At 42.8% G+C, this 14,108-nt stretch overlaps 1 protein-coding gene across 2 annotated transcripts in view; it reads right to left on the bottom strand.

Annotated features, from left to right (window-relative positions):
* Positions 1 to 1,516: 1,516 nt before the first annotated feature.
* Positions 1,517 to 14,108, bottom strand: part of c9orf72 (C9orf72-SMCR8 complex subunit) — a 57,863-nt gene continuing 45,271 nt past the window's right edge. For both annotated transcript variants that reach the window (XM_084309418.1, XM_084309419.1), the window contains exons 8-10: positions 9,492 to 9,549; positions 5,232 to 5,341; positions 1,517 to 4,481 (exon numbers count right to left, since the gene is read on the bottom strand). In XM_084309418.1, the coding sequence (XP_084165544.1) occupies positions 4,295 to 4,481; positions 5,232 to 5,341; positions 9,492 to 9,549 (355 nt within the window). In that variant the 3' untranslated portion in view covers positions 1,517 to 4,294. The remainder of the gene's footprint in view (positions 4,482 to 5,231; positions 5,342 to 9,491; positions 9,550 to 14,108) is intronic.

Raw genomic sequence — 14,108 nt, 5'->3', positions numbered from 1 at the left:
GTCCTTTCTTCCCCCCCTCCCCCAGCTAGTTCCTTGTCTCTTGAGCTCCGCCTCAGTGTCCCGCCTCCAGGTGTTCTTAGGCCGCCCTCTCTTCCGCTTCCCCTGGGGATTCCAAGTCAGGGCCGCGTGAACACTTAAAGTAACTAACTTGCGTTCAGCGTTTCTCTGATTGGCCACGACGCCCACGTGACCGCGCGCTAGCACGCCCCCTTATCCACGCCTGCCGCCGGCGTGAACACCTAAGGTAACTAACTTGCGTTCAGCGTTTCTGATTGGCCACGACGCCCACGTGACCGCGCGCTAGCACGCCCACTTATCCACGCCCACTTATCCACGCCTGCCTCTCTGTGTGTTGCAGCGCGCGGCAGAGGTCCCTGTGTGTTCTCGCCTTCCTCAATTTATACGCATGGAAGTATTGACTACGCCGTAACGAATCATTAAAAAAATATTCCAGTTAACGGTATCTTTTTTTAATGATTCGTTACGGCGTAGTCAATACTTCCATGCGTATAAATTGAGGAAGGCGAGAACACACAGGGACCTCTGCCGCTCTGCCGCCGCTGCAACACACAGAGCGGCAGGCGTGGATAAGGGGGCGTGCTAGCGCGCGGTCACGTGGGCGTCGTGGCCAATCAGAGAAACGCTGAACGCAAGTTAGTTACCTTAAGTGTTCACGCGTCAGGGCCTGGCGTGTAGTACTGGTAGCCGGTTTCCTCAAAGTGTGACCTATCCATCCCCACTTTCGTCTCAGGATCTGCTTCTCCACTAGTTCCTGTCTTCCTTTCAGCCATAGTTCCTCATTCTTGATTTTGTTTGGCCACTGGATCCCAAAGATGCGTTTCAGACAGCCGTTTATAAAGGTCTGTATCTTCTGCAATGTTCTTTTCGTCATTCTCCAAGTCTCTGAACTGTAGAGAAGTACGGATTTTACATTAGAATTGAAGAGCCGCACTTTGGTTGTCATGGCGATGTCCTTGGAGGACCAGATGTTCTTCAGAATGATGATGCCTACTCTGGCTGTGACGTCGCCGTCTGTGCCGCCCTTCTTATCCAAGATGCTGCCTAGGTAAGTGAAGGAGTTGACTTCCTGTATGGATTCATCACCTACTGTGACTGCGTTGTTGGTAGAGGTGTTGATCATCATTAGGTTGGTTTTCTTCCCGTTTATTCTCAAACCAGTCTCAAGGGATGTAGTTGCCAGCTTGGTTGTCTTGTCCTGCATCTGGTTGTAGTTGTGACAGGAGAGCCAGGTCATCAGCAGCTGCATGCATCTCCTAATTCCATCTTCTCTTGGCGTGTATTGTGCAAGTCAGACTTTGAGAAGAACGGCCTTTACCTATTGGTTTGCAAGGCTCCAGCCAATCTTGGATCTATAGGTGCCCCTCTATCATCGATAAGGCACAAGGCAATGATTGGAAAAAATTGTTTTATTAGTGATAATTGAGTTGTGACTTGGAAAGAAAATTGACAACAAATGTTTTCTATGCAATGAAGCTAGTATACATGATACTTTGATATATTATTTTATTTTATTCATACTCTGGAATCCTTGAGGGAGACCCGCATTTACAGTACATGGCATTTTATGTTACAAAACACACACAATCAATTTAAAATCCAATCAATCACCAACACACAGTCAAAAATAAACACGGCTCAATCATACACAATAGGAAATCAAAGAAGGCAATTACAAGATGACATGTATTGATTAAAAATCTAAAATGTCAAAGAGACAAGAGTACTCAGTTTTAGGTCACATTGTAAGAGATGATTCCACTGCATCAATACAAAAAGCAGTCCTTCCAAGATTAGTTGTAGCATGGGGAATCTGAAGGACTAGACAATTACTGGAGCGTGTTAAGCATTGACCGGTGTTCCAGAGCAGCATAGATTATATAAGGTGGTCATTTATAGAGTAGGGCTTTATAAATATACATACTAATGATTACGGCGCCTGTCACACAAAGACCAATTGACCTTAAAGAATGCCGAGTGCTGTAGCAGAGTGCTGTGTCTGTATATTACATCCCCATATAGTCCAAAATTGCCAGGAAAGTTAATTCAACAATCCTTTTTCTACAGAAAGTATATCAACTTACCGGTATACACATTATGATTACTATGGCGTTATTTGATGCATAAAATAAATATATATCATAAGTGGAAATCTTGATCTTTTACAGTATTTGACAGATGTGTTATCAATCTGATGCATTGAAATTTAAATGTCTGTTTTCTGTAATGGTGCAATACAATACAATTCGTTTTTTCAATGCGAGAATGAATTTATCCATATACAAATTCAGTTTTTTTGTATGAGAATTCGTTTTCACAGCATGTTTCACCAAAGTTTCTTAATTTTCTCCCTCAATTTATGAATGTTTTTCATTTAAGAATTAGTTTTCTTGTTAAGAACCGGTCTTCTTGGATGAAGAAATGGATTGAAGAAGTACATTCCAAAAAAAAGAAATGTATGGAAGAATATATTTCTCCAGAATTTCCTTTTCTTGAATGAAGAAATTGTTTCTCAAATAGTTTTATTCAAGATAAAATTAAGATTGATTTTTGTTCATTAAATATAAACTTTTACTTTAAGGATGGCATCTCTCAAAAAATCATTACATTTTGTAATGCAATAACTTTCTCTATGAAAAGGTAATTTTCTCAAGCTAAGACATTTTTCTCAATGTAGTATACATTTTCTCTATGAATTAAATAATTTGTTTTATTGGCATGATAACATGTCTTCTTGGATGAAGACAATGTATTTATTTACAGGAGAAAGGCTTTCCTTCCCAATAAATTATTGATGGAAGATGAATTGTTGCAAAAAGTGAAGACTTTTTTGTAATGAAGACTTGGAGTTCATGGACATTTAATCCTTCACATAATGAAAACATTCAATAGCAATCTCACAACTAATCAAGGCAACATAAATAGGCACACCTTGGACAAGATGGAGGAAAGCAGCAAGGCTGTTGATAGAATTATAACATTTTCTGCCTGGAGTTTACCATCAGGAAGATGCACAGCCGACCAAATGGTAAATATACCAGTGGGACCTTTCACCTTTTGTGGTGCAAACATACTTTATTATGAAAATGGAGTATCATTAGACATAATAAATATGATGTTAACATGCTGGGATTCGTAAAGGTTGGTGAAATCACCTGCAACAGGAAGGAAATGTTGCATAATCTGGCTGAATCTGCTGCCTTGGATCTGATCGTGACCTAGATCACCTCCATAAATCTTCGATTTAACAAGTTGGCGAGGACCAACCGAACACCATTTCTCTCCTCTTCTACCAGTCTACTACAAAAAAAGTTTTCATTCATTGCCTATTGAGAATAGCAAAGAGTAGTGGAGAGTAATTTCTGTATGTTGTCGCAAACGTTGTTTAAAAAAGTTGACTAGTCTTGACGAGTCAACTTTTCTCTTTCACTCTACAACAGTGAACGCCAATCAGAGTGCAGATGTAGCATCACATGTACAGCATTGGCAATGATTTTTATGTTACATTTGAACTAATATAGGCAAGCCCCTGTTTCACTAAACAAATGAAGTGAGCAAGCACAAACAAACCTGTCGTCAATGAGACCGCAGCATTGGTCAAGATAAACCTTTTGTCTGGCTTCTTCCAATCACAACCATTGCTTTCCTCTGTCAAGCTAGGAGAGGGTGGATCGGTCAATTATCCACTGGGTGAGCAACCCAAGTTTGTTTGCAGTTTTTCTCGTTTCACATTGTCAACTGTATGACAACATTAGCATTGGTTATCAATTGTGATAATTGAAAATGGCACATTTTGAGAAATATTAAAGAATGTTGTGGCTATTGTCCTGCCTTTGGTCCAATTGCATTCTCACTTCAAACAAACCCTTCATGGGTTCACTAGGAAGTGGACTGAGACCACTTCATGCAAGCTGGTGCAGTTGTTTCAAAATCAAGGGGGTAGGCAGGTGTGAAATCGCCCTCAGCCACTGTATTGAAGTGCAAGTGTGGTTATAGGGATCATAGATTTGCTTGATCTAAGCATAAAGAGGAATTCTACCAAAATTTGCAATTTAAATCGGAAATGTCTCAAATCTAAACCATCAAGACCTAAATCGGTGGAATTCCCCTTTGTGGCAAAGCAGAACCACCTCTGGAAGCTTTGGTGGGTCAATAGAACACTACTGCCTCTTTATGACAACTGAACAAAGCAAAAGACTAACAGACAAACAAAAATACAGTCCTGGCTTTTGTCAGACAACCCCTCTGTAAACCTTTTGCAAAGGTCAGGCGAGGATCAAAAGCTCATGAGCACGTCTCGCTCCTGCACGCTGGTGTAGAACGGCTTCCCGAACACAAAGGAGTGCAGTCCTGCACGCAACTTTTCAGCGAAAGCCATCACAATGTTCAGGTCTCCTTCCACCGTCAGGTCCAGATCTGTCTTCAGGTTGCGCAAGGAGCGAAAGGGCTTCTTTCCCTTTTGCCTGAGGGAGGGCATAAATCCAACAATTGGCTAACATGAAGCAATGAAAGAGAACAAGGTGTGCATGTGTGACTGAAAAGTACAGGTGAAAAAACAGTGGTGGTAGTGGTAACTCTGGTGGTAACCTGCAGTGCTCTGGGTCAGAGGTATTATAATAGCTAGTAGGATTCAATCGGGAGTCACTGCGCTGCTCTGTAACTGCTGTTCTCACTGTGCTGCAATGAATTATGTATGCTGCTTGGGCTATCTCCACAGTAAGACTTGTTAGCCCAACAATACCGCTAGAAGAAAGCAGTGAGTTGCTTTCAACAATGATATGACAAGAAATTATTTGTCTTCAGGTTGTGTCGTTACTGCAGGCCCTGGATGGTAATATTTTCAACCATTCGCTATGCTGCTGTATTACAATGGCTAGAACGCAACTGTGAAAGATATAAAGCCTTTCCAGTAAGCCTAACCAGTATCTCGTCAGTATATCATACTCGTAAAACTCCTCCGATACTACTACATAGTGCAGTATTTGTTCAGGAAAACACAAAGTTGAATGTTAAATTTTGTATTATATTTATATTATTTCAACTAAAGATTTCAACAACAGTGTTACAGTCAGAGAGTGAGGAAAGTCATTGTTAGAACCGTGATGGTATGCAAATACTGGGTCTGGAAAAAAGTGGCATCAGGACATCCCTGGAATACAATGCCGCCACGTTTATATAAATACAAAATTGTAATTAAAAAGGGAATGTCTCACGTTTCGTCCTCGATGTACTTGAGCAGTGTGAGGGCCTTCCTGTGGAGCAACAGCAGGAACTGGGCCAGGTAGGTGCTCCGCAGGGACAGGCCCGGCTTCAGCATGAACACCTGGGAACCACACAGGACATCAGTTACCCCCAACCAATCCACTCCTCCTTGGCAGTCACCTTGAGGAAGACAGAGCCAGGACTCTCAATACTGTGGTTGATTTATGATTCATTTATGGTTTATCTGTGGCATCGTACCGGGGGATTTGCATCATGGAAGAAAATGTTGCTTTCTCCATATACAAATACATACATTTTAAATCCGATTTCTCACAAATGTATTTCTGAAATATTTAAGAATGTCAATTTTAAATTAGTTTCAGCAAATTTTTACAGTTTTGATACTGTACCACACGTCTCAATTACAATGCAGTCCAACATGATGATGATTTACATAACATTAGGAATATGCATTTTAAGTATGTAATTTGCACTGCAATTCAGTTTTCTTGATTGTAAACTGCCAGTTTGTGAGGCACATGTATTGTGTTAAGTAAATAAAGCATTTGGAAAAACATTTGATTTTCCATACCTAAGCAGATATCATGATACCTACCTGATCAAAGAGGAGAAAGAAGGACACATTAAAGGTCATTCCACTCCAGAAACAACCCCATGCCCTCATTATCAAGATGCTTCCAAAGAATAACAAAGTCGGTCTACAGAGAAGTTGGATCATTCTGCCACCATCTTGATAGAGGCAACTAACAAGACGTGACCCCCGTCTCTTTGAATGGAGAGTCATCCATCTCTAAGGATCCGTTGTACATGCCATCGTTGTAGTGGTCATTGTGGTCTGGATGTCCTTAGTTACCATGGAAACCACTCACTGCACAATTCCTAGCCTTTTAGCAGATATCGTTATTCATTTTAAACATCTTTAAAAACTCACATTTCACCTCAAAGTTTACTCAACGTAAAATCACATTTAATTATTACCTTGTGAGAAGTGCCGTTTTCGCTTCTGTGTGTGTGTGTGTGTGTGTGTGTGTGAGGATCGGTTTTCTGTGCTGTGCACATTCATGACCCCAAGAGGAAGAATGCCATTGAGTTTTGGCGACCCCATGATCTGTCCTCTATATAGAAAATATTCAAGTGAGCGTATCTCCTGACCCGTTTGTTGTACAGTCACATAATTAGCTTTGCACAGTCATGAGCCTAGGAGGAAGAAAGCATGACCTTTCCTATAGTGCCACCATCAGGCTACTTTCCATTTTCAAACTAGACCTTCTCGAATGGCCCAAATTCTCAATCCAACTTTTGTGACCATGCCCCTAATTCATGTTTTTAGTTTTATGAGAATAGCGCCACCATGAGGCCAGATGACAGACCTCCTTGCTATGGTAAGGTGAATAATATATTTGTCAAGTTTGGTGGAAATTGGATCAGGACTCAGGAGATACACTAATTTGAGTATTGAATATCTGGCCTGATGGTGGCACTTCATCATTAACTAATTTGTTACACTGTAATGACAAACCAAATATTTTATTATAAGGATAAAACTAAGCACGAGTGGTGGTTGTCTAATGTTTTTATTTTTTATCTACTTTTTCTCCCATTTTCTATTTTTCTCCCATCCCAATTTCGTATCGTCCAATTCTACCCTCCCCTGTCACGAATGCCGTTAGGCCATGCCTCCCACAAGCCGGCTGCAATGTGGACGAAGCCTTACATCACGTGTCCCCTCCGGTACTCGAGGAAGCAGCCGTCGCATCTTTTCACCTGCACAGCGCAATCTCTTAGCGTCGGGGGTCTGCGTGGGAGGGACACGCCGCCCCTGTCGCTTCCTGATTCTGCTGCGCAGGCGCACCAACCGACCTGTAGGAGTCGCTGTCCACAACGTCCGATCCCCACCCATCAGCTTCCCACTCCCTAATACTGCCAATTGTATTAGTATGAACGACCAGCCAAGCTGATAGCAATGCGGAGAGCTGGGCTCGAACCCAGCGTCTCCTGCATTGGTGGTGAGCGCCTTGCCCACTACACCACCTAGCCGCCCATGGTTGTCTAATGTTGAAGACCTGCAAAACCTGACAAAATGTCAAACTCTAACTTTGTTAAAATATCCATTATTTGCCAGGGAATCTTGGAAAATGGCACATCATTTCACAAGATCCAGCCCTTATCTCACATCTAAAGCTTCCATAAGGTACAATAAGAAACCTTTGATTAGGCAAGAAGACCTTCATGTGGGATCAATGGGTCATGTCAAGAATACATGGAGATTTGTTTGGGAACAAAGGAACAAGCTCCTTTGAGGAGATAAAGAATGCATAGACAAAACAGAGATTCTTACAAATACGGCACTGTATATTGGCCAATGTCAAATCTAAATTAAATCAACAAACTGGGATTCAGGAATTATTCCATACAATATGGCATGAAAAGGGGGGTGCCTGAATATTTTACGAGTATATTAGGGATGCACACCCCTGCGGTTAGGAGGCCTAAACGTTTGTTGGGAAAAGGATGTTCGGGAAGAGATATTTTTTTTTAGCATTTATCGCTTTTTGCTACTGGGCAGTCCAGTAGAGAGAGAGAGAGAGAGAGAGAGAGAGAGAGAGAGAGAGAGAGAGAGAGAGGAAGAGCGGAAGACAGAGTAGGGGGAAGACATTCGGCAAATGACGCCGGGTCCGGGAATCGAACCCAGGTCGGCCGTGCCGCGACGCAGCGTGTTACATGGTTCGCCACTTGGGCGCCCCTCGGGAAGAGATTTTGGTAGATGACTGGAATAACTTTGTTGCATCCTGGTATAAATGCTTGCGGGAAATACAATTACTCATCCATTATAAAATTATCAATAGCAGCTATTGTAAACTTGATGCCTGTTGGAGATGTGGTAAAGAGACCTTATAATAATAATAATAATAATTCATTACATTTATATAGCGCTTTTCTAGACACTCAAAGCACTCCCCACAATGGTAGCACCCAACCTTGGGCTATGCAGGCTCAATGGCTGCCATACACTGGCACCAGGCACACATCACACTACACAATGGCTGAACGCTCAGGAGACAGGGATTAATATCAGCCAATTAAGGGGAAGGGATGATTAGGTGGCCTTGATGTCAGAGACCTGGTTGGGAATTTGGCCAGGAACGTCGGGGAACCCCCTACTCTTTGCGATAGGCACCCTGGGTTCTTTAACGACCGAGATTCATTTACATTTACATTTAGTCATTTAGCTGACGCTTTTATCCAAAGCGACTTACAAGTTCTGTATGACAAGCCATCAGGAAGGGCACAACTCTATCAGCTGAGCAACAATGTTCATCAAAGTGTTGAGTGCTACAGTGTAGGTTAGTTTATTAGGACAAGTGCATGACAGTACGGTTAGTTAGGGTTCGATATTTTTTTTTATTTATTATTATTTTTTTAATTCAGATAATGGTTGAAGAAGTGCGTCTTTAGTCGACGGCGAAAGATTGGACGTGATTCGGCTGTCCTAACTGGGGTGGGTAGTTCATTCCACCATTGTGGAGCAAGGACTGAGAATAGGCGACTTCTCTTTGATGACCCTCCCGGAGCTTGGATAGGAGTAGGTCTGAGGCGGCCAGAAGATGCAGAGCGTAGGGGTCTTGAGGGTGTGTAGTTAGAGACCATTGACCGGAGGTAGGCGGGAGCGGTTCCCTTTGCCGCACAGTATGCTAGGTCGAGGGCCTTGAAGCGGATTCGTGCAGCAATGGGGAGCCAGTGCAGGTCCCTAAGAAGTGGGGTGACATGGGCCGACTTCGGTAGGTTTGAGATCAGGCGGGCCGCTGCGTTCTGAATGATTCAGTCAGGACCTCAGTTTAGAGTCTCATCCAAAGGACGGGTGCACTGTTATATTATTGTGAGAAAACAGATTGCATGTGGGATGAGATTATTGTTTTCATGAATAAGATGTTGAAGTTACTATTGATTAAAAGCCCAGCATTTTGTCTCTTGGGACAGCGCACTCTGACTTTTGCCTTAATCACAGTAAGTTCGATAGTCACATTATTGTGTGCATGTAAATATAGCCAATGTACATGTAAGCTATTTTCATTTCCACTTATCTGCCAGAAAGCATGAATCATATTAGTCACGCCAGATGATGTGGACGACATTTGCATTCCTTTATTTGGTTCCTCTCAAGAGCGACTGCATTCATATCTATTTGATGCACTGGGCTGCAAATTGTGGACAAGGTAATACATGGGTCAGAAACACTGCCATAGTCTTACCTCATCTATGAATGACTTCACCAGAGTGTCTTTGTGCATGACATCTTGAAATATATTCCTGGGAAGGGATTAAAGAAAAAAAATAAGTAAATACATATGGATCGAGGAGTGCAGAAGAAAAAAAACTGAAAATGCACAATTTGTGAGATGCCTAAGTTGCCATGTAACCAGTAACCTAGCGAGCGTTAAGCGGTCATTCCTAACTTGACAGCTTAGCCCAGGCAGTTTTACCTTCTTAAAGGTCCCATGCATTATAAATAGCTTTTCCAGTGTTTAGCATGTTTTCCTAGCAATTGGGGATTACCGGTATATCAATGTGGTCTGTGTCGTTAATTATCATATTGACTCATCAGTCTAGTCTCGAGTTCACGAGATCCTCCCTCACTCAACTAAGCTGTTCTGATTTGACGGTATTGCTGACGTGAATAAGGTACTGATTTGCAGTAACGCCCCCTGTGGTGTAGCGCATAGTGTAACTCGACACTTCCTCAAACGGGTTTTGACTGCGAGGCAGGAAGCGGACGAGCGAGAGAGAGGGAGAGAGAGAGCTAGAGAGAGGGAGGGAGAGAGAGGGGTTGTAGTGCATAGTGCAACCCGACACTTCCTCAAACGGGTTTTGACTGCGAGGCAGGGAGCGGACGAGTGAGAGAGAGGGACCAGTCTTCTCTCTCACACACACGGAGCGTTTACACAGGTTGTGTGTAAGTGCTCCGTGCCTCCGTGTGTCCCTCTCTCTCTCTGTCTCTCTCTCCCTCTCTATCTATCTCTCCCTTGCAGTCGGGAGCACCAGCATATCACTGTAATATCTTTGCGCATGCTCCCACGCACACACTCGTATTCCAATCCGTACAATAATATTCACAGGGGTATATATTGTCATTTGAAACAAGTTACCAATGCATTGTCCCGTGGGATTATGCCCCCCCGCGGCTAAATTAATTAGTATCCCCCTCAGTCTCTCTGTCTGTGCCAGTCGCAGACTGTGTGGATGACTGTCACTCAAAGTGCTTATGGGCCATTTTTCAGGGATTTATTTAGCTCCCATCTCAGGGCAGGGCTGATCAAAGCACATAGGAGCCATGCTCGACGCAAGTGAATCAGAATCAAGAATCAAGCGGTTTATTTGTCACATACATACCAGGGCATACAGTGAAATTGTGCATGATGTGATTGGAGAGAAGACAGAAGCAGCCTATCTATTGGTGGTGTGAATGCAAACAGGAAAAAAGCCCTGAAGGTATGTAGTTCTCGGGGGAGCTCCCCAGTGGGTAGTTCCTCTCAGGGAGTCCCCAGACTGCGAAAACGCCTATAGAGGACTGGGCCTCTGGGAGGAAGGATTTATGATATAATGAAGGGAGAAGGCAGGGAAGTAGTTGTGGGGGAGATTTCGAATTCTGCATCATAGACTAGGCATGCCCAACCCCTGCCCGCTGTGTGTCCAACCTCTGCCCCCCTTGAGGGGTGTGCTCTCTCTGGCTCTTTGTGCCCTGGCATTAATAACTGTGTGTCTCTCATTCCAGTCCCATCGCAATCCTAAATAAACAGTCGGAACGATTTCCTGGTGTTGTTCGTCTCGTGAAAATGCTTGCTTCAAAGCAAAACACCATTTTCTTTGAACATGCCTGTTTATGTACATCAATGCCCTGTCGCTCCATGCCAAATTGTGTGTAATGGATGTGATGATGGGGACCCATTTAACGATGCTATAATGTATCCAATATAAAAGGTATAATGTTCCAAATTGTGTGCCTTCTCCGCTCTCTTTCAAACTGCAGCCAATTTTCATAATGGCTTGTGCATCCAATAATATCTCAAAGTGTCCCCTCCGGCCTTCAGAACTGCTGCAGTCAACCCAACCCTGAAAAATCCTGGTCTTGATCCATCCTTCCTCAACAATTACTGGCCATTGGCCAATCTACAATATCCCCTTCTTCTCAAAAGATTTCAACCTGGACTTCCACTGCTATGCCAATAGCACTCAGATAATACTTCAGCGCCAAACCACACTACAACCCGCCCCTCTCTAACAATGACTCCTGCCTGTTTGCAATAAAAGTCTGGATGCAGCTAAACAACCTCAAAATCAACAGTGACAAAACTGTACTCCTCCTCATCAGCTCCCAGACCAGCAGAATCAATGACCCCACACTCACCACTGACTGGGATGATCCTCGACCTCACCCCCCATATCTGGCAAATTGTCAAATCCCCCTTCTACCACCTTTGCAATATTGCAAAGAGCCGATATTGCTGAAACAATGATCCACACCATAACTCTTAACTTGCACTGGCCCGAAATCGGGCCCTCATGCCCATGCACACAAGTCACAGCACTTTGCGAGCATTTAGCGGCTGCATTTTTCGCCGTACATATAAATTACCGTTCGAAATATCAATTTGTTGCCGTTCGAACGCCACATCACTCGACCAAATCCGTGCCTCGGTTCTCGAGTTACATGGCGATATGTCAGGCGAGCATCTTTTCACGCGCCGCGCGTCAGATGACCACCCCGGACTCCAGTCGCTCCAGAACTGCCAATCATCCGATGATGGCGAAAAATTATTAGTCAGCGTTGTAGCCAATGAGTGTACCTTTCCAACGTGGGGGGGGGGGGGGGGGGTGCAAATACAGGAAGTAGGTGAAAGTTGACGAGCGAAAACGAGAAGTGAAGCAGTTCACGGTTTACCCAAACCTCTCTCAAAGACCCATTTCTGAATGGATTTTTATAAAATGTGGACCTGTACTACATAAGATTCAGGCTATGGAACTGTGGTGTTTTCCAGCTTTTACCTACTTTTCGAAAATATTTTGTATTTTTATATTGCAACCGCTACAGAAAAATGTGAGTACACAAGTTCAAGTTCAACTCAAGTTCAGACCTCTGTTACTCTATTTCATTAGCACTACAAGTGATTTTCCTTTTTTGCATTATTAACTTCAGAATGTTATCTTTCAAAAGAGACCTGGCTCATGCATGTGCTAGAAGGATAAAGTATAAAGCTAAGCTTTGCAAAAGAAGTATGCAATCCTCAAGTTCAAGTAAAAATAATTGCCACTTTTCTGGGTGCCTGTTAAGAGGTTAATTTCCTCCCATCTGCAACTCAGCATCAGTGCTAGCTCCATCAATAGGTAATTCAAATGATAGAATTACACATTATACAACGGCATGCACATTTATCTATTCTGATTGGCTGAAACAGTCAACTTACACGTGGGTATTTGTAATAATCCCACGCTCTTGGTCCCAGGACCCGCCCACAACCGCATTCCCATCACTCCGCCGTTCGTGGTTTTAGGAATGAAAGCAAGATGGCGGACACGCCGGACAGTAAACATTACGAAAGGATATGGTGATAGGGTCATAAAGACTAAATTAAAAACTATTCTGTCACGGCGAATGTCTTAGTTTCTTAAACAATGTTGGATGATGTAATTGATGGGTCATGAGTCATTGTGGAATAAAATAAAAATCGCGAATTGATTGAATTTTTTTTTACCTACTTTCTATAGAAGCAGCTGGGAGGTGCACTGTTTTAAGTGAGCGTGGACTATTGAATTGATTGATTGATTGCTAATTTTATTACTGTCCGCCTTGTTTCCAACTGGTTAAGTTTAGGCACTCTTTCGAAGTCGCTCTCTTTCGAAGTTGGTTAAGGTTAGAGTTTGTCTTTAGAGCAGGGCGATAGACCACCAGCTCTGATTCCAAACTCTAACCTTAACCAACTTCGAAAGAGAGCGACTTCGAAAGAGTGCCTAAACTTAACCAGTTGGAAACAGCTAATTCTATTACTGTCCGCCTTGTTTCCAACTGGTTAAGCTATATAGGGCAAAAAAAACTTTTATTTTTTCCCCCTATAGGGCAAAGAAAACTTTTTTTGTTGTTGTTTTACTTACTTTCTATAGAAGCATCTAAGAATGAAGTTCTATAGAAAGTAGGTTAAAAAAGAAAAGAAAAGTTGGATGTGTTAGTTTGTTGGATGTCTAGTTGAAAGACAGTTGGATGTCTTAGTTTGTTGGATGTCTAGTTGAAAGACAGTTGGATGTCTTAGTTTGTTGGATGCCTAGTTGAAAGACAGTTGGATGTCTTAGTTTGTTGGATGTCTAGTTGAAAGACAGTTGGATGTCTTAGTTTGTTGGATGCCTAGTTGAAAGACAGTTGGATGTCTTAGTTTGTTGGATGTCTTAGTTGAGAGACAGTTGGATGTCTTAGTTTGTTGGATGTCTTACTGAGAAGAGTTGGATGCACTTCCGAGCTGCTTCCACATGGAGGCAACTTCTCTTTTTATTTTTTGGGAACTACTTTTTCTGGCGGATGGTTTTTTCAATAAATCTTCAATTAATGTGTGTTTATTGTATAGCAATAAGGTTGGATGAATGCGCCAGTTGTATAAAAGCCATTACACCACGTGCAGGAGTCGGTTGTGAGAATTAGACCGTGCCTAGGGGGGGTCTAACGACTACCCCTAGGCATGGTCTAATTCTCACAACCCACTCCTGCGTGTGATGTAATGCTTAATTAGAACGTATCTGCCCAATTTCTAACCCACACCAAATCCTGGCACCACATCACCTCAGTCCTAACAGACCTCCACTGGCACCACATCACCTCAGTCCTA

This window comes from Notolepis coatsorum (assembly GCF_963971535.1).
Source record: "Notolepis coatsorum genome assembly, chromosome: 3".
Taxonomy (NCBI): Eukaryota; Metazoa; Chordata; class Actinopteri; order Aulopiformes; family Paralepididae; genus Notolepis; species Notolepis coatsorum.
The sequence above is the reverse complement of the archived record's forward strand: the minus strand, read 5'-3'. Positions and strand labels throughout refer to the sequence as shown.